The sequence below is a fragment of the Oreochromis niloticus genome, linkage group LG17 (assembly GCF_001858045.2).
Source record: "Oreochromis niloticus isolate F11D_XX linkage group LG17, O_niloticus_UMD_NMBU, whole genome shotgun sequence".
Lineage (NCBI taxonomy): Eukaryota > Metazoa > Chordata > Actinopteri > Cichliformes > Cichlidae > Oreochromis > Oreochromis niloticus.
Window position 1 is genome coordinate 24,138,258 of NC_031981.2, and position 20,444 is coordinate 24,158,701.

At 41.5% G+C, this 20,444-nt stretch overlaps 1 protein-coding gene and 1 long non-coding RNA gene across 3 annotated transcripts; one reads left to right on the forward strand and one right to left on the reverse strand.

Moving 5' to 3' along the window:
• Positions 1 to 125: 125 nt before the first annotated feature.
• On the reverse strand, positions 126 to 16,226 carry dph5 (diphthamide biosynthesis 5). Its single transcript, XM_003448774.5, has 7 exons — positions 15,925 to 16,226; positions 13,225 to 13,349; positions 12,537 to 12,645; positions 4,914 to 5,034; positions 2,627 to 2,666; positions 1,188 to 1,291; positions 126 to 700 (listed from the first exon to the last, which is right to left on the reverse strand). Exons 1-7 carry the CDS (start codon positions 16,057 to 16,059, stop codon positions 468 to 470), a joined length of 867 nt encoding a protein of 288 aa, XP_003448822.1. The 5' UTR covers positions 16,060 to 16,226; the 3' UTR covers positions 126 to 467.
• A 2,779-nt stretch (positions 16,227 to 19,005) lies between these two features.
• On the forward strand, positions 19,006 to 19,878 carry LOC102076134 (uncharacterized). Of its 2 annotated transcripts, XR_269962.3 has the most exons (3): positions 19,006 to 19,173; positions 19,261 to 19,344; positions 19,604 to 19,878. It is a non-coding gene; the product is annotated as an uncharacterized LOC102076134 (long non-coding RNA). The 2 variants fall into 2 exon arrangements; XR_003214532.1 differs by having other exon boundaries at positions 19,006 to 19,344.
• The last annotated feature ends 566 nt before the right edge of the window (positions 19,879 to 20,444 follow it).

Below are 20,444 nucleotides of genomic sequence, written 5' to 3' on the forward strand. Positions count from 1 at the left end.
CTGTGTGTGTGCCTTCTTTGTGAGAATTATTTTAAATCCATCACAGTTAGGGAACATTTTTGGCCCCAAAAATGTTCAAACCGAGTTTGGGAATTAGGGAAAGGGCTTAATATTATGCCACTAAATCCTGACTAATGACTCAGCCTTGTATAGCTGTTTTTATGAAGGGCAATTAAGAAAAGTTAAATCTATGAAACTTGGAATATTGAAAAAGAAATGAGCATGGGAAGTTCACAAGTGGACAGCAGCTGTACTACTGAGTAAAAGTTCACGGTGATGACATGTCTTCAACTTTCCAAAAATTTCCAATTCAGTCTAAAACATCACCAAACAAAAAATAAAAATAACAGTTCATTGGGAAGGGTCAAGTTCTGCCTCAGGGTGCAGTTTAATTTACCATTTGGGGCCTGGGATTATATAGTGTGTCACTAATGGTAGCTGTAGACAAGCAGGTGAACACAAGTGTGTCAAGAGCTGTAGGTTGAGCTGTCAATCATGCGCAGGTTTTCCAGTGCGTTTGGTTCTGCATTTACTCGCAGCATGTCCACCTCCAACGGGTGGAGTCGACCGGTGATGACCAGCGAATGGAGTGGAGCACCGAGGTCACATGACACCAGTTGATTTAATGTTCCTACACGGATCTTTTGGTCATCAGAGCCGAGTCGGGCCACACCAACGCACACAGTGTCCTCCGTCATGCCTGGAAAAGGGGGGCAAAGACTCATGAGTTTGAGAGCGAACACAGCTGACTGGCTCTTTAAGGAAAGATGGGGTGGTCCAATCAGACACATGATTTTCAAGACTGTTAGGAGTAGAACCAGCAGCATGCTATCAGTAACAATAATATGTGATTAACAGTGCTTAGCAGTGTCATAGCTAAGCAACACAGTAACAAGTGTTTTAGGTCCGAGTCTAGTGTTGCAGTATCACCTAAGAGGCTAAAATATTAAATAATGAAAGGATGAGGGTTCTCAGACTGCAGACAGTTGAGCCCTTCATCCACAATTTTAAAAATGTGCTTAAAGCAAAGTCGTGGTTCAAAATATCCTAAAGTTAAAACACAGTACTGCAATATTTTTTGTAAACTTGATCTTTTTCCTTCTAACTGATGACTTGACTGTACCAGAACTTCAATCTGAACAAATATGGGGTTGAAAGGAAGTACTCGCATGTCAGGTATGACTCACCCAACTCCTCGCCCTCCTCCCTCCTCCTGTGGATGACCTGTATTAGCTGATCTGCAGCCTGGTTGACTGTCATGAAGCGAGGAGGCTCGTAGATCTTCTTCCCTCTGAAATCAGTAACCAAAGAGTCACTTTAACGAGATGTCAGGCTCCTTTATTTCAAACCTTCACATCTGTGCAAGAAAACTTTGAAACTACGCTATATTACCAGAAGTATTCAGTCACATCTCTAAAATCATTGAATTCAGGTGTTCATGGGCACAGGTTGAAAAGCCACTGGACTTCTTTAAATTTCTCGAAGATGCTTCACCTCTAATCTGAGAAGCTTTTTCAGTTCTAAGGCCAATTGGTGGAGAGTCACAGATTTAAGCCATATTGATCAGTTCCCAAAGAATTAATCATTCAATTCAATTTTATTTATATGGCGCCAAATCACAACCGCAGTTGCTTCAAGATGCTTAATATATTAAGATAGACGCTACAATAATAAGAAAAACCCAACAATCATATGACCCCCATGAGCAAGCACTTTGGCGACAGTGGGAAGGAAAAACTCCCTTTTAACAGGAAGAAACCTCCAGTAGAACCGAGCTCAGGGGAGGAAGAGGGAACAAAAGACATGCAGTGGAAGAGCGCCAGAGATTAATAACAAGTAATGATTCAATGCAGAGAGGTCTATTAACACATGCTGACTGAGAAAGGTGACTGAAGAAGAAATACTCAGTGCATCATGGGAATCCCCCAGCAGCCTACGCCTGTTGCAGCATAACTAAGGGAGGATTCAGGGTCACCTGATCCAGCCCTAACTATGTGCTTTATCAAAAAGGAAAGTTTGAAGCCTAATCTTAAAAGTAGAGATAGTGTCTGTCCCCTGAATCCAAGTGGGGTTAAGTTAATTGGTGAATGTAAATGGCAAGTAGTTGTGAATGTGAGTGCAAATGGTTGTTTGTCTCTGTGTTAGCCGTAGGGTTTTTCCGTGTGTGCAAAGCCGGGTCTCCCATTCAGTGATCCTGGTCCCTGGAGCTGCAAACAGGCTATAATCATTACAAGTATCGTTATTAGTAAAGGAGGCTGAAGAGTAACTAAACATCTAACATACTGAACAGGAAAGTGCAGGAGGGACGGTGAAGAGGCCGTGCTGCTAGCGAGTCCCTAAAGACACAGTGAGTGAATACTGTGAATGTAATTAGTGGGTGAATCAACAGAGAATGTGCTTTGATAGAGCACGTGAAGATTACACTATGAAATAAGACGTTATCTATAATTTTCTTTATTAAATTGCTACGCAGATAAGCCACACAAAAACTTCATGTGGACATGGTCTGGGTTTCTGGTTCTGACAAACACTGACTGAGGGGTTAAGTCAGAAAATAACAGACCTCACAGTGAGATCTCTAACACTCCAGAGGTGGTTCTGGATGTGATCTGGATCTGATTCTTACCTCATCATGTTCTCGATGCTCTGCTCTTTGACTTTAATATCTAACAATAAAAACAAAAGAAGAAGAAAACTGTATTAAACACATCTCGCACTGTTTTTACTTTTAAGCTCTGAACTAAACGTGCACTTACACACCAACAGTCATTAAGAAACCATTTGCTTTGAAGACTATCAAAAAAAATCTGTTTGTATTTTTCTAATATCCCTTTAAATTAATATCCAATGTAAAATATCTCACAGAAATGTGTCAGGTTTTAAAAAAATAAAAATTCTTACCCGTTAAAAATGGATGCGGCTCAGGGAACAGAGTGGGTTGGGAAGTTGGTAGTTCAATCCCTAGCTCGTCAAATTATCCTCCGAAAAAATCCTCAACCCCAAGTTGCCACGGATGCACACATTAGTGTGAGTGTGTTAATGTTAGATAGAAAGCACTTGGACAAAAAAGTGTTTGTGTGTGTTGGGTAAACGAGGCTTGTGGTAAAAACAATGCTTTGAGTGGTCAGACTAGAAAAGCACTATGCAAGTACAGTACAGAATTTACAAAACATTTCCAAACCATGCTTTTATTTTTACTAGAATCAAGCACAGGACATTAATTAAGCAGAAGAGAATGGATGGATAAGAATGTAAGTAAGTATTCTGGTAAATGGACTGGTTTTTATAGAGCATTTTTCTACTCTGGTTGAGCACTCAAAGCACTTTGAGTACAACCCTCATTCACCGATTCATACAAGCACTTTTTCTGTGCCGAAGTGCTTTCTGTCTAACATTCTCACTCTAATGAGTGCATCCATGGATAGTAATAGACAACCTGCTCTACCTCCTGAGCCACAGCTACCCAGTTACCAATTTGGTAAACAATTTCTTGTCATATTGGAAACTGAAGGTCTTGAGGTTTAGACAACAAACCACATAACATTACAAAAAAAAACTTACATAACATTATAAAAAATACTGTCAACTGCCAGTGATATCCCTCACACATCCATAGTACAAATTTCAAAAATATGTCACCTTGTTCCCAAGTTATCTCATTCACACACTTTTAAGAAAATTTGACCTCTGACCTTGAGGTCAAGGTCACTGATTATTTGGACTCATCTGAGACTTTTAGCAAACACACCTATGGCAGGGGTCCCCAATCCCAGTCCACGAGGGCCGGTGTCCCTGCAGGTTTTAGATGTGTCCTTGATCCATCACAGCTGATTTAAATGGATAAATCACCTTCTCAACATGTCTTGAAGTTCTCCAGAGGCCTGGTAATGAACTAATCATGTGATTCAGGTGTGTTGACCCAGAGTGAGATCTAAAACCTGCAGGGACACCGGCCCTCGCAGACTGGGATTGGGGACCCCTGACCTATGGTATCGATTTTAAGCTCCTATGTCGCCCTGTTCTTGATTGATCACATTGACAAACTTGGGTTTCCATGAAACTTGCCCTCCTGGTCGGCAGGGTGAAAACAATACACCATCAGTCTTTTACAAATCTTTTTTAATTATGGTGCAGCTTTTTTAATCACTGATGTTATTTTAGTTGAATAGGGAATGAATAATTCCCTATTATGTTCTAAATGTCCAAAGTCAGTGAATTCTTGAAAAAAAATAAATGGCCCAGCTGGGTGTCCTGCCGTGTTTGTGAAGTCAAAAAACATGGCCGTGCTCTTTTGTGAATGTGTGTGTGGAGAAGTAATAGATGAGCGGTGAGGACACCAGCATCAATCATCCCAGGGACCCCAAATGCCCCAAACGCCCATAAATTAAGAGTCCAGTGGGAGGTGGATGACCTGCTGGTGAGTGGGTGTGTTTTAAATATTCATTACAGGAAAAAAAAACAAGGAAAAAAAAGAGCCTCAGATGGCCATCAGCATTATTTCAGATTAATTCACAATGACTGTGTTTTGAGTCTGACTTTTTGTTTGCATATTTTCAATAATGTTTTACATTTTTAATAAATTTTTGATGTTAAAATGCCTTATTTCAGCATTTCATTATTTGCTAAATTGTACTACTTTTCTTGGATATATGAAACTATATGTATTAGAGGATTATAATATATTTTTTTACTTGAAATGATTTCAATTCAGTTTAGAAAATTATGTTTCATTTTGTGCTTTTTGGCCACTTAAAATGAAAATTTTGGGAAATTTCAGTGGTATCAAATATATCTAATTTTATTCTATAATCCTTTGCTAGAAATTCAATTTTTTTGTTTTACATTATAATTTCATCTTGGATATTGTGGATTTTATTTTAGGAGATTTGTCTGTCTTTGTGTGCAAGCCTCACCCAGCAAACAGAGTGTGTGCAGTCCAGCTGTTCTGTTTTTACAAATTTTGTCGTAGAAGCTCTCTGGTCTCCACGTCTCTGTCCAAAACACTACCGACACAGTTTCTCCAAAATTATACAGCTGAAACACACAAACACACACAGACAAACACGTTTCCATCACATCAAAGGGCTTTTTTTTCCAACAGCTATTTCCAGGAGAATCACAGTTTCTTGTCCCTCAAAAGGAAGCGAGGCCGCACAATGTGATAATGCAAGCGAGTGTATATTCAAATATGTGACTGTAAAATGGTTGATTGACATTTTGTATTTCACTGGTTAAAAAACATAAACATACTCCAGGAGGTAGCTATATCAATGTCTTCGTGAATGGAAATACAGAGAAACAGATTAGACTTTACAGAAAACATCGAAACGAGCCAGTGAAGTTTAGAAAAAAATGATCTGAACAGATGAAACCAAGATGAACTTACACCAGAAGGATGGGAACAGAAAAGCATGGAGGAGGCAGTGTTATTTAATGGGCATGTACAGCTACCAGTGGAACCAGTTAACTGTTTTAGAAGTGGTATGATGTACAGGACTTTCTGTACACTTGGCTTGGATACAACTAAAAACTACAAACTGATTGTGCAGAACTTCACACAGCAAATGGACAATGAACCAAAGTAAACTGCAAAAGTAACAAGAGTTTCTAAAGCCAAAGAAATGGGATGTTCTTCAATTTCCATTCCAGTCACATTATCTCAGCTCACAGTGCATGCTTTTCAAAACTGAAGTCAGAGTGACCCACAAACAAAGCAAAACGTGAAGGCAGTTTCAATAAACGACAAGCACAAAATCTCAAGGGTTGAAACACAGTATTTGCTGATATCTATGTGTTTTAGACTGCAGGGAGAGAGTTTCATCAAAGTATTAAAAACAATCATATTTAAAATTGTGTTAGTTTGTCCAAATACTTTAGAGACTGAAAAATGGGGGACTATGCAGTCATGTGCAGAAGTCTTGGGCCATTTCTTTATAATTAAATTAAATTTTATTTATATAGCACCAAATTACAACAAGAGTTGCCTCAACACACTTATACTGTGCTAGGACACTGGGAAACAAGTGCAGTTGTTTCTTCAAATGTGCAAACATAAATAGAAATATAGTATATACGCTAATGTTTTGTTTCAAGTCTCCAAGCTTGAAAGTCAATATTTGGTATGACTAGGGATGGGTATTGTTTAGGTTTTATCCGATACCAGTACCAAACCGGTACTTTTGAAACGGTGCCGGTGCTTAAACGGTGCTCGAACCGGTGCTTAAAGAATGGAGAACACAAAATTGGTCCAAAAACCTCTCATGTTCAGCTGTTTTTTTGTAAAAAGATAACAATGTTAGCCTTTTTTGCAGCTATAGGGCATATATGGTATCACTCTTGGTTGGAAGCAGTGCTTAATCAATGGAAAAAACACAAACTTTGTCCAAAAACCTCTCATGTTTAGCTGTTTTCCACTTTTCTTTGGTCATTTTAGCCTTTTTGGCCAGGGTGAAGGGAGTATCTGCCATCAAACAAGAAGACAGCCGCATGTAACTACGACGGTGTTTGCTAGTTCACCTTACATGCATTAATGTAATAATGTGGTTAGCGTACTCAACGTTAATTACACACGAACAACATGAAGCTACTCACGCAGAGGAGAACGGCTGCTGCTGCCATCATCATCCTCATCATTTCTGCTACACTGGCAGGGCTAGGGGCCAGGACTCTCCTCTTCGGGTTTTTGGGGGATGTTGCTAACTCCGGGTCCGATAACAGGCACCACACCCACAGTAGATGTGCTCGGTGTGACGTCTCGCAGCAAGCTATCAAACACGGTGCATTTCTCGGCTTTTAACAAAATGCTATACGTCGCCAGGTGTTTCATCAGATTCGAGGTGTTACCTCCTTTGCACAGTATCACCTTAAAGCACTTGTTGCAGGCTGCTGAGTTTGCATCTTTTGCTGTGAAGTACAGCCAGACTTTTGACCGCTTCGCCTTGGGCGTTTTTAATCTGTAGCTCTGCTCTAAAAGAACGTATGTACCTGGGCCCGCCTACTACGCTTGCAAAGGTAAAACGATTGGCTAGAATCCAAAGTGTATGACATCTCAGGAAAAAAAAGCACCGAAATAAAGCACCGAAATGTGCGCTGCTTTTCGGTCTGGTTACTACCGTTTATGTCAGAACCCGTGCCATTACTGGTACCCATCCCTAGGTATGACCACCTTTATTCTTCAACAATGACTGAACTCTTAGACAGGATTTCTTCTAATTTTGTTAAGCAGTCCTCGGGAATAGTTCACCATAGTTCTTTGGATGTTGGCCGACTTTTTGTTCAATTCTCTGTCAAGATAATCCCGCACTGCTTCAATATTGTTGATGATAAATAAATAAAATTTAATTCCGTTATTTACAGCCCTGTGTCAGACTGGCATCCTGTCTAGGGTGTACCCTGCCTCTCGCCCTATGGTAGCTGGGATAAACTCGAACAGCTCCAGGTTCATGGAGAGGACCCATCTGCCATGACAGGTTGGGAGCAAATCCAAACTAGGAGCTGGTTCCACAGAAGAGGGGTCTGAAAGCTAGAGGCTCTGCCTCCCTTTCATGTTTTTCTACCTAGAAACCTCTTGCACTCCAAGAGTGAAGTGTTCTACTGGGGTGATAGTATATGAGGAGAAGGATTATAAATTTGATTTGGGTTTAACACAGAATCAACGAAGAGAAGCCTATAAAGGAGAAATATGCTCTCTCTTTCTTGTCCCTGTCAGGACTCTTGCTGCAGCACTTTGGATCAACTGAAGACTTTTCAGGAAGTTTTTAGGACATCCTGATAATAATGGATTCAAATAGACCAGCCTAGAAGCAATAAATGTATGAAATAGCTTTTCAGTATCACTCAAAGACAGGATGGTTTTAATTTTAGAGATAAAAAAGCAATCCTACATATTTGTTTAATATGCACACTGAAGTACATTTCCTGGTCAAAAATGACTCCAGGAGTCCTCACAGTGTTACTGGAGGCCAAAGTAATGCCATCCAGAGCAAGTGTCTGGTTAGACATCACGTTTTTAGATTTTTAGGGCCGAGTACAATAACCTCATATTTGTCTGGTTTTAGAAGCAGGAAATTGGAAGCCATCCAGGTCTTTATATTGTTGCAGTTTAACTAATTACTGTGTGACATCTGGTTTTATGGATAGATAAAGCTAAGTAGTGACTGCATAGCAGTGGAAATGCATGTTGTGCTGCCTTCTTCTAATACTGCCTAACATGTATAATGTAAACAGAATTGGTTCTAGCACTTTTGCGACACGCTGCTAGTAACAAAGTTACTAAAGATGCAATTAAAAAGTGGTTCTTTGCTAAGTTGTCTCTTATGTGTAGACATAACACTGGCTCTTAAGTGTGGAACTCCAAATTAAGTTTAATGTGTTATACTTCCCATTTATATGACCCCTTTGTTAAATCATGAATTAACTGCAATCAACTACATTTTTCGGAAAGCTGAGCTCAACTTCACCCATTCTGAAATACTGCCAGACTTGTTGAATCTAGAAATCATTTAACAAAGTGACATAGGCTTGATGGTCTCAAAAGGGAAAACATCATACAAAAGGGAACTTAAGAATAGAGGATAAATAAAATCATTGACATCTATCAGTATGGAAAGGATTATAAAGCCATTCATAAGGCTTTCGGACTCCAGAGAACAAAAGTGAGACTATCCACAAATGGAGAAAAGTGGTAAACCTTCACAAAAAACCCAGAACAACATCTAAAGAACTGCAGGCCTCACTCCTCTCAGTTAAGGTTAGAGTTCATGATTCAACAATAGGAATGAGACTGGGCAAGAATGGCATTCATGGGAGAGTTCCAAGAAGAAAACCACTGCTGACCAAAAAAGGACACACAGCCTCATGTTTGCCAAAAACATCTTCATGATCCCCAAGACTTGGAAAATAAGCCTCCCTGTATAATTTCTTAGCATAATCAGCCTCATCAAGATGGAGGTCCTTCCCAAGAATACTACATATCACATCTATACGGCAGTGCTATTTTGTTTCTGTCAAATCTTTTTTTCCTTTGTAGATTCCTGTTTGTAGTTCCTAAAGATGCAATTAAAAAGTGGTTCTTTGCCAAGCTGTCTCTTATGTGTAGACATAACACTGGCTCTTAAGTGCTTTACATTTTTGAATGATTGGGTGGCGCAACAACAAAAAAAACCATTTGAAAATGGTTTAGGTACAAGAACTGGACTGAAAATTAATATTATTAATAATAATAATGATAATAAAGAAGAAGAAGAAGAAGAATGCCCAAAGAAACACTCTGAATGACCTTTAGAAAGGCTGGAGAACTATTAGTCACATGTTGACCGCTTGGTTTACAATCCTCTGTGGTGGGTTACAGAGGCAACATTTCTAATTTTTTTTAACCTTTCTATAAATGTGCCTGGACCTGACTGAACACACATCAAGATGCTAGCCAATGCTCAGTAACAGAGGGCGTTGTTAATCACTTTTAGATACATAGAATACCCAACAATCAAATGACGTCCTATGAACAGCACTTGGTAGTGGTGGGAAAGAAGAACTCTTTATTTTTTTTATTTTTTTTTTAAATCGAGAAGAGAACTCCAGCAGAACCAATCAGCAGGGGGCACCATCTGCCACTGGCAACTCAAGATCCAGAAAAGAGACACCGAGTCCTAATGTGCATGTGCTAATGTGACTGAATGCAAATTAACAAAAAGGAGCTCATGTCTGAAAGGTGCTGAACAGTGAAATTCTGACAAGCTGTTCTTGGATAAATGTTTTTTTCTGATAATTGTTAGTTTTATCTATAATTAAAACACCATCAAACTCCATCAAAAAAATTAATATACTGTTTGTTTTATAGAGAAAAGCACTGAAGGACTCCAGTTGTGAGTGTGAGTGCATAGCACCTAGAGGAAGGAATAGAGCTCATTTGCATGTGTCCTTTCTCATTACCATATTAACTACTCCCACTGGAAATGCTGTCTTTACATTAATGCTAATCTTTGCGTGTTTGCATGAGGAGGAGCTGCAGCTGGGTTCTGCTCTATGATTGGCTGCTCTGACAGTTCAGTTATTGATGAGGTGGCATTATCGAGAGGTGTTTACTGTGACAACCAGAGTTTAAAAAGGTTCATCATGAGCTGCAGCTGCACTCATGACACATAAATACAAACACAGATTGTGCATAAAAAATGGAAGTGGTTTCTGAGTCTGAAACATCAAGCCAGTGTTCGACTCCTCCAGTTGTTTAAAAACCAGCTCTCTTGATCTGTCACCTCAGTAAACACTTTTCTGGTGACACAATTTTGCTTAATCCCTTTTGAAAATTATGGTCCTTAGTAGGCTTAGAAAGGATGACAAATTCTTGACTTTACAGTCAAATCCATGCCTTGCTTGTCAATCATGAACAACTCCTCCAGGGGAAGCATCATGGGCTTGCCACGATGAGCCCACAGGCTCCGCAAGCAGCCGGCTGCGCCAGAGCAGACCGAGCTCTGGGCCCAGAAACTCGAGACCCAAGGACATCCCACCCCCCAGCGGGGGCCAGACAGAGCCAGGGGCCCAAGCCCTGCAAGCAGGCGCCAGGAGCGAGCCAGTACAAACCCGAGCTCCCAGCCTTGGACACCAAGAACCACCAATGTACCAGCCAGTGGGGGCACCAGCCACTGGCAGGGAGTGTGGTGGGGGGATATAGGCCCCCACACTTGGGGGGCTGAGATGTACCAAGAGAGAAGAGGAGATCTGACCTGACACATAGACATAGACAAACAGGCACACAAAGATATACACCCACCCAACACACTCATACTCCCAGGTCCAGGCACCAATACCCCAGGAAGGGCAGTCAGTCCCCGGACACAGAAGATGGTCTCTGTCACTCTAGGGTGGAGACAAGCAGACCCGCCCTGGTCCCCTCAGCAGCAGAGCAGGCCATCAGCCCAGACCCCGACCAGGCAGCCAGCACCTCCTCCTAGCCACCAGTCCCAGGTGACAAACAGAGAAATGTGGTGTTGATGCATGCTGTTTTAAAGTGCATTTAAAACTTTTTTTCTTTTTTTAAATGGCATAGATGACCCTCTGCCAGACAACATCTAGCATCAGCATGGCCCCTTCCAGAACTCTCAATGCCTACATGCAATTTAAAATTGAGAAGCCACCAGCAGGAGAAGTGAAGCTGAATGAATAGACACCCTAACGCCACCCCCCTCGTCTGGATGCTGTTCAATATTCCCACCCCCAAGGCACTCGATGTATGTGTCATGAGAACGTAAGGCCCCAGTGCATGCAGCAACCCCAAACTCCGTCAAAACACCAGCTAGGACCCAAGCCCCTGGGGCCCAGCCAGAACCAGAGCATGGAGGTGGTACACCCAGTCACCAAGCCCACCCCGGACTCACCCAGGAGCAGCGCAGCTACCAGGCCGGTAACCAACACCAGGTGTATTGCCTTGACAGTGTGAGCAGGTGTTAGATCAGCGGTCCCCAATCTTTTTTGTGCCACAGACCGGTTTATGTCTGACAATATTTTCACGGAAGTAAAACCAGTACCGGTACCAAAAAAAAGATTTATTCATAACACACGGGAAAACACCCAGGGAAACCAAGTTAATGATAAAAACGATACAAAAAAACCCCTGATAAAAACTGATAAAAACCCTGAAAACCATAAATTTCACACCCGAGCCTCAACTCTCGCCGCCCAGTACCAAACGACTCACTGACCGGTACCGGTCCGTGGCCAGAGGGTTGGGTACCGCTGTGTTAGATGACACAAAACCCATCCTGAACATCAGTTGGCCTGTATAGTGCACTCTATGCAGGATTCTCAATTGTATTAATTGGGGTTTTAAAACATAACTGAGACCAGTCAAAATTAACTCATAGATCTGCCTCCCATTTCACATAAGAAGGGATATTGATTAATCTATTTTGAACAGTATCCTGTATATTGAGACAGTAAATTTGGGGGTTTTGAGATGAAGGAATTCCACCACACTTGATGGTGCTTGTAATTAGACTTGATTAGGCTTGAATTTCATTTTTACTATAAATTTAATTAGTTAATATTCTAAAAATCTATTCCAGTTATTTCCACAGTGTAAAACTAATTTGTCAAATGGAATAAAGTCTACTGAATCGAATATATGTTTGAAAGAATAGAGTGAGTGTGATCTCTCTGTAGTTGCAACACACCCTCTGGTCCCCCTTCTTAAAGATGGGGACCACTACCCCAGTCTGCCAGTCCTGCATCCAAATATGGTCACTTCTGGTCACAGTGACTCTATTCCTTCTGTTATCAGCACTGACTCCTAGGCAGCGAACAGAGTAGAAACCATCAGGCTACACATATAAACAGCAGCTTTTCTTCCTGCATTTTCAAACCAGTTTCATCTCTGAACTTTAGTCCCCTGTGGAATTATTACATTATTGTTGTTGCTTGCCACTAGGTGGAAAAATATAAAGAAGTAAAAAAAACAAATTGCAGAAAAAGAAAAGGGGATGTGTTTGAGTCTGTGTATGGAAGTTCTGCTTCACAGACTCAGTTCAGGAAAAAATTACCTGCAAACCACAGCAGCCCACTGCATTCATGATGGAGGCATTGTGAATGACTTTGTATGGTATCCCAGCATTCACTGCTCTCAGCACTAGGTCACTGTGTGTGGTGGCTCTGCAGAAGGACACATAAAACAAGGGCAGCCTTTTCTTATAAAATACACAAAATCAATTCAGCTGCTATATACCTGGTGCCTATGTAACAGCAAACTAGCTGACAATGAGTTGCCTCATTATTATTACAGTAAACTAACCAATGAAGATAACAAGTTTTCCCCACTTTTGTGTTGGGCAGATTGAATGACAGAGTAATGTAAAGATGCTGAGGTCACGGACAGGTCAAACCTCAGTGGGATTAAAAAAAAGCTTCATAGTTTTCAGTGGGTCAAAAACGAACCAGTGTTTTTTTGATGAAAAACTGAGTCTGAAATTCCCACGGACAAGACTATAGAGCTTGTATATTCCAGTCAGCAGGCGAGCTGCTCAGCACTCTGTTATTATGTCTGAGAGGAATAATGTGGCTTTGGGCAGAAATCTGCTGAAATGTAAAAACTCTGCTCTGACACAAACTCTGTGGTTTTATCTGCCTCTGCTGCTCTCCACTACACTCCATGTGCTGACATAGCATACTTTGGATCTGTGGGATCAATTTGAGCTGCTGCTGCTTATACAGTCCAGAAACATTGTGACTCACCCAAATGGGTCGCCCACCACCAGAAATGCCACATCAGTGACATCTGCATCCTCCAGGATTTGATCTGCTCCTTGTTCAACTAGATCTCGGTCTGCTAGGATCAGCTGCTTCCCATAGTACTCCTCCTGAAGCAAAGAAACATACTGTTAGGATATTTTAACACGAATACTCAGAGCAGACAGGTACTATTGAAGTAGCTGTTATTTTCTATTTAGCTCTCACTCTGCTGAGACCCTGCATTGAATAAGCAAAAGATGGATGGACTGGTAATTATACAGTACTAATTGGAGCGTTCAAATCACTTTCAACTACAAGTCTCATTTACCCAATCACAGGCACACATTCATACTGAACTTTAATCTATACCTAAATACTTTCTTATAGTCATATGCACCCACTCACACTCTGGTGGTAATTGGAGGGCAACTCAGTCTTTAGTATCATGCCCAAGAATACTTTGACATGTGGACTGGAGCAGCTGGGGATCGATTCACCAACCTTCTGATTGCACCTTTGGCTGTTCTCTGCTCTACAACTCCAAGATTCCTCACAGTGTTACTAGAGGCTAAGGTAATGCCATCCAGAGTAAGCATATGGTTACATATTTCTAAGATTTTAGGGCCGAGTACAATAACTTTATCTGAATTCAGAACAGGAAATTAGAGGTCATCCAGGTCTTTATGTCTTAAAGACATTCCTGCAGCTTAACTAACTGGTGTGTGTTATCTGGCTTTAAGGACTGATAAAGTTGGATGTCATCTGCATAGAGAGACATCAGCCCATACACCGTGCTGCCCTGGCAGACTGAGTGGGTGCTAAGGAACCTGAATGTGAGCTGGGAGCTGATGCTGCACACTCATGGGGGTCAGAAGGTCGTGTTGGAGCAGAGCCAAGCGTACTTCTTAAGAGTCCTCCGCGATCGTCTGCTGGAGCGTTGGGCGCTTCCCATCCTACCATCATATCAGCAGCATCCAGCTATAGTCAGGAAGGAGACAGCCAAGAAGCTGGCCTGGCGGTCTAGGATTTTAAACCCGGATATGCAGACTCATCCGTATAAGTTCATCGGCAAAGACAGACAGATCAGGCATCGGCATCTGGAGGGGTCAGAGTAACGTGGCCTTCATCATGATCAGCCTGGACTTCCACAGGCTGGTGGAGAAGCCCCCGTGGACAACTCAGACCCTGAATTTGGTCTCCACGGCTACACTCTGCACTTTGTCCTGCACAACACCAGCTCCCAGATCTTGTCGTGACACTTTTGGCAGCTCTCCTGTGTGAAGGTCATCAGCAGGACCAATGTGTCCCAGCATCAACCGCTGTCTGGAAGCATCTGGCTGCCCTGGAAGAGCGAGGAGCTGGAGGACCTGGTGGAGAACTGCTGCATCATGACGTTGACCCTGCTGGATGAGTTCCAGAAACCCTTCTGGTGCGTCAGCGCCCCCATCACCGTCTTCATGGTAAAATCTGAGTCGTTCAACTACAGCGGCAACGACTTTCTGATGGTGTACCGCAGCTCTGAGGGGCGGGTAAAGATGAAGCTCATCTGGCTGAAGGAGCAGCAGCAGTTCTTCCTCATCAGCCTCATGCTTTAGGTCTCCATCCTCAACCCGCACTTCAGCACCAAGTACAAAAGGTGAACTGGTCCGGTTTCATGTGTTTGACTTATCAATATCAATTTGACATTTGACTTATCAATTAAAAGATAATAGCTTGAATTTTAATTCAAGAGAAGAGATTCTGGATTCTGGTGCACTGTTGCCTCACAGCAAGAAGGTCCTGACTTCAATTCCACCATCAGGCCGGGTCTTTCTGTGTGGAGTTTGCATGTTCTCCCTGTGTTTGCGTGGGTTCTCTCCAGATACTCCGGCTTCCTCCCACAGTCCAAAGACATGCAGGTGATTTTCGTAAAAGCTGTTTCTCTAATATGACCAGTTCTGAATCCTTATTGGTACTTATAAAGACTGTGGCATCAAAGATATTCATTCATTTGTTTGTAAAAAACAGTTTTCCAAATTATTTTTGAGGATTGAAAGATTAGAAAATTGTCTATAAATATTAATTACCAATGGATCTAAGTTACTGTTCTTGAGAATTGGAGTAATTAAGGTACATTTAATAGAAACAATGAAAATGCTAGTCTATAGAGAGCTGCTAATAATATGTACTAAATAATTTGTAAAACAGTGAGATACAGATTTGAACAATTTATTGTGGATGGGATCAAGTAAAGAGATGCGAGATTTAACTGATGAATAATTTCTTTCAGATTTTTAGCATTTACAGGTGAGAATGAGGACATTGAGCTTGTGGTATTAATTTGATTAAAATGTGAGGAAGTCCAAGATAAATTACTATGAGAGACATTAGAGATCTCTAATACTAGACCGATTGTCTGAAGGAAGAAATAAATTATTTTTTTGTTGAAATAAAATCATTGAATTATTCAATTCAGGACCCAGGACCGAATAAGTAGTTGAAAACAGACTGGATTAGTCTTTTAGATTTACTTTAATTACTCATTGTAAATCATGTGATGTCTTCAAGTAACACGTACTGAAACCCAGTTCTTATGTAAAAAGTAACACATTTCTTCCTAGTTCCTAATCAGTCCTACAGCCAAAACAAGCAGCTCCTCTCCTGGGACGAGCTTTCATTTCAGCCCTGGTCCAAATCCTCCGGGTCGTAATGCTCCGGACTCACCAGCGCCTCTTTGCCCACGGTGAGGATGGATGTGTAGGCCTCCAGGTAAACTCTGGAGCAGCTCTTCACCGCCTGCAAACCCTTCACTGTAATGTCTGTGGCGTCTCCGAGCCCCAGACCGATCAGATACAGCATCCTGCCGGTCCCGCCTTCCGTACAGGGTCAGTGTTACTGCCGCAGCACTTAACGGAGCTAAAACTTCACAAAAAGAAGCACCCAGGCGTGAAATTTTTCCACATTCACGTGGGGACTCGCTGCGCTACTTGGAATACGGCTTGTCGTGAACTGTTTACAATTGCGACAGCTACAGCCGCGATACGGTTAATTCTTCAGCGTGCTGACGGCAAGTCCGCCGATTCGCTGATACATGGATCGCATATATTTATAACTTGATTTAGTTTCTTGTTTCTTCTGAAGCGTGAGCTTTGAGATCATATTAGTAGTTTTACTAGAGCTTGGTTTACAAGTGGGTCTGCATGTGTCAATCATGGCAGCAGTCTTTCTGTCGGAAATAAGCGTAAAACCTGTGTATATCTGCCTTCTGAATTACAAGCAGCTCAATGAACTTCATTTTTCTGTCAGGAGAAGCAGAAATGGCTAAAAGTAGAAAGTGTCAGTGTGACGATGGACTCCCTCCTTCAAGGAGACAGAGCTGGAGAGAGGCTGCAACTATGCTTCGTGTGTGTGTGGGGGGGGTATAATTCTTTTCAGATTTCTAGAAATGAGAGCTTCTCCATCCAAAGTGGGATGGATGCCGTTGTTTTTGCCGCAGAAAAGTTGCCAATTATCTGTAAAACCCACATCGTTTTAGCCACTGTCATTAATTTTACAAGAGCATGCGGTATGTCACTCCAGGTCCGATTGGGGAGGGGATCCGAGAAAAAACAGTCCAACAAAGCAGTTTTCTAATCTCACTGCGCACTCAAAGCACCCCATTCACACAAACACTTTTTCTATGCAAGTTCTTTCCATCTAACACTCACATTCATACTCTGATGAATACATCAGAGAGAACAACTTGGGGTTAGTATCTTGCCCACAAACATTTTGCATGCAGACTGGAAGCAGCCAGGGATCAAACCATTGACCTTCCAATTAGTAGATGACCTCCTGTACCTCCTTCTCTACCTCCCAAGCAACTAAGTAGTTCGGGACGAGTGCAACTCGGGTGGAGTGCAGGATTTCTCCAGTGGAGAGCTACATTATTACAAACTGAGATCTGTGTGGAACGGCTGACCTGTATGATTTGTAAAAGAGCACAAAACATTATCTATCATTAGATCACAAGCTGTCCGAGTTATGACGTTAATGTCCCATGTCGCTTAAAAAAAAGTTTTATAGCACATCTATCGTTGTACATGTACAATGACAATAAAGGGCTATTCTATTCTAATTTTGAAAAAAGAAGTTGACCAATTCTTCCAAGAAGCCATGTCTCAGTCTAGGAAGATGATATATAGTGAGGACTAATACAGGCAGAAATACAGAGTTATTACTAAACTTTTTTTAAAAATATAAAACAGTAATCCCACCACCCCTCCGAGATGTCAAGGAGTGTAACAAAGAGTTGTATCCCAGACAAATTAGTTGTATTTCACTAAAATCTGACCAGTATTCCAGGAGGATTTCTGTGAGGTGTGAGGGATGGGTGCACAACAGATGACTGGCTACTGAAAAATGCTTCTGTCCTTCAGCTGAATGAACTAAAATAAGATTTATTAGTCCCACACGCGGGAAATTTTTTGGTATTATGGTAACAGCAAGATCCTTTTTGGGCTTGCCACTCAGCAGGCATCTTGAAATGCCTTTTGAGGAAATACTATTTAAATTAACTTTAATGGTCACATAAAACTGCATACATATAATTACCATTCATATCTGATTAAAGCCAAACAAACCTACAAAAAATTCAAATCAAAACAAAAAGCATTCAGAAAGTCTATGAACTTTATCCTAAAATAAGTCTGTCACAGTTGAGAGGCAAGAAAAGAGAGACTACAAATAGCAAACAGAACAAAACACAGACTACAGAAGAACAAACAGAACTGAATTAAATTTCATTTCCCCTTTGCAACCACACAATGGCTACACTGTGGTGCACAGAAAGGACGTTCAGGTGTCTTTAGAGTTTTAATCGTGTAGTTTTCATGAAGTGGACAAACAGATGGACAGATGTGAAACTGTTTCTGCCCCCACTCCCATTCCTTCACCCTCCCACCCCTTGCTGCTTTTGCTTGAGCAATCGTTTCCATGGTGACGGTGGTCAGCAGCACAGCGACTGAAAGCATTTGAGTTGTGAATGAGTTGGTGGGAAAAGCTGCTTCGCCTCTTCTTTTTTAACTCTCTTTCTTACTCTCTTTCTTCACAGTCTGTTTCTCCCTCGTTCAACCCTTGTTTTGGTAAACAAGCCCCTGCACCACGTGATCCTTCCCATCCCCTTCACTCTTTTAACTGGGAACCAGTTAATGAGTGGGATGGTTGGTGGGTTACATAATGGGATCCTATTTTTTTTTTTCTGCGATGGGGTGAAGAGGAGGGTGGTTGGAGAGGCAGATTGTGGTCTTTTGTTGCTGTGTTTTAGGGTTTGTTGGAGTCCAGTCATCCAGAGAATTGACACTCTGTCTCTGTTAACTGTTTCTCTTCAGGTTCAAATCCTGACAAACTCTGATCTGGATCTGCCCCTCAAAGGAAAAAGAAAAGGCAAAGCAAACAAATTTACAGTTACAAACAGTTTAAATAGTTTCCAGCCCTGTGATTCATATTTCTATTTTGCAGATTTCATTTATCATGTCCTTCTTTTAAAGATCAAAGTAAATTTTACGAGTCAGTAGCTCAGGTGTTTTTGCCCCATTGGACTTGAATTTGTGCAGTTCATGGAAAATCTGAAAAACATCAAACTATGTCCTGTGGTACATTAACAACACAGTAAACTGAAGCACAAGACAGAAACACAGAGTAGAACTCTATGGGACTTCCTTTTCTTTAAGACATGTGAGTTGTTTAACTATTGCCCACAAACAGCCGATCATCAGCTGAACTGGAAATCATGTGAGACAATCATTATGTCCTCTAACAGGGGGTGGACAGGTGAAGACAGATCCAGCAAAGGTCAAAGCAGTGCAGGGATGGCCCGTTCCTCAGCCATGAAGGGAACTCTCCTGCTTCCTTGGGTTCGCTAACTTTTACCGATACTTCATCAGAAACTACAGTCAAGTTGCTGCTCCCTTCACTCGTCTCACCTCCTCTAAGGTACCATTCACCTGGCCCTGGGAGGCCCACACTGTCTTCACTAAATTAAAGCAGCTATTCGCCTCTGCCCCATTCTAATTCACCCAGGTACTAATAAGCAGTTCATTGTGGACGTCGACGCATCAGACGTAGCAGTAGGGGCACTGCTATCCCACAGATGCGAACCTCAAGGTAAACGCCAGCTTTATTTATGTCACCTCACCCCCACCAAGTAAAACTATGACGTGGGGGATAGAGAGCTTCTGGAAATTATAAATTATCCCTGGAATAATGGCTTCCCTGGCTGGAAGGAGACAAACAGCCGTTTCTCATGTGAACAGATTACAAAAATCTAACTTATCTCCGAAACGCTAAAGGACTTCATTTCCAGCAAGCTCACTGGTCTCTGTTTTTCATCCAAGTTAATGTCTCTCTCTCTCCTACCACCCAGGCTCTCAGAATACCAAGCCAGAAGCACTTTCCCGCCAGTATTCCTCGGATAATGAACAATCCTTCCCCAGCTCCCATTCTACCTGCCACCTGCAGGGTGGGTGCTCTCACCTGGGATATTGAGGAGGTCAGAACCCCAAAGTTTTTTTTATCAGCGTATGTGGCCTATATCAGAAATATTTCTTAGTATTCCTGTGTTTCTGTATTTGAGTAATTAGCTTTTCTTGTTACCTTGTATTCATGTTTCTGTTTGTGTACTAAAAGTCTTCATGTTTTCTTCTTTGTTTTCTCCCTTGACTCTGCTTCTAGTATTTGTTAGGTATTTGGATTGTTATCTACATGGCTTAATTATTTGTTGAAAAACAATTAAACCCATCGACCAAGTTTGGCATTCATCAGTTGATGGAGGCCGATGTATGACTTCAGTTCTGTTTTCTGCCAATTCAAATTGGCTGACAAATAAAAAGTCATCTGAAAATGTTTTTAATGTCTTGGTCTGAAGGTTATCTGCAAGTTTTGGTGAACATTGGAAAAACTTGTGGCCTGTGCAAAACATTTAACCTTTTTTCATAAACCTCATTATGAAGATGGAGCATTTAAGTTTTACTAATAATACTTTAGACCTATATTAGTATAATATTTATCTTAGTCTCAGATCATGAGCTTAGTTGCAATTCTAAAAATGTAAGTGCCAATTGTGCTCTATGTTTGTAAAGTGTCCACAGCTTCAGTGACTACCAGTGATGCAATCTGATATCAGACTGTCTCTGTTTGACAGAAACAGGATCAAACAGATAAAGACTTAGGGCAGGATTAAAGCTGTTTAATGTTTGGTGAAGGTC

Coding starts and splice junctions, on each gene's coding strand:
- dph5 (XM_003448774.5), bottom strand. CDS start 16,059: ATGCTGTATCTGATCGGTCTGGGGCTCGGAGACGCCACAGACATTACA. Junction 12,646..13,224: donor GTGGTGGGCGACCCATTTGG/GTGAGTCACAAT, acceptor GTCCTTCTGCAG/AGCCACCACACACAGTGACC. Junction 2,667..4,913: donor GCACACACTCTGTTTGCTGG/GTGAGGCTTGCA, acceptor TTTTATTGTTAG/ATATTAAAGTCAAAGAGCAG.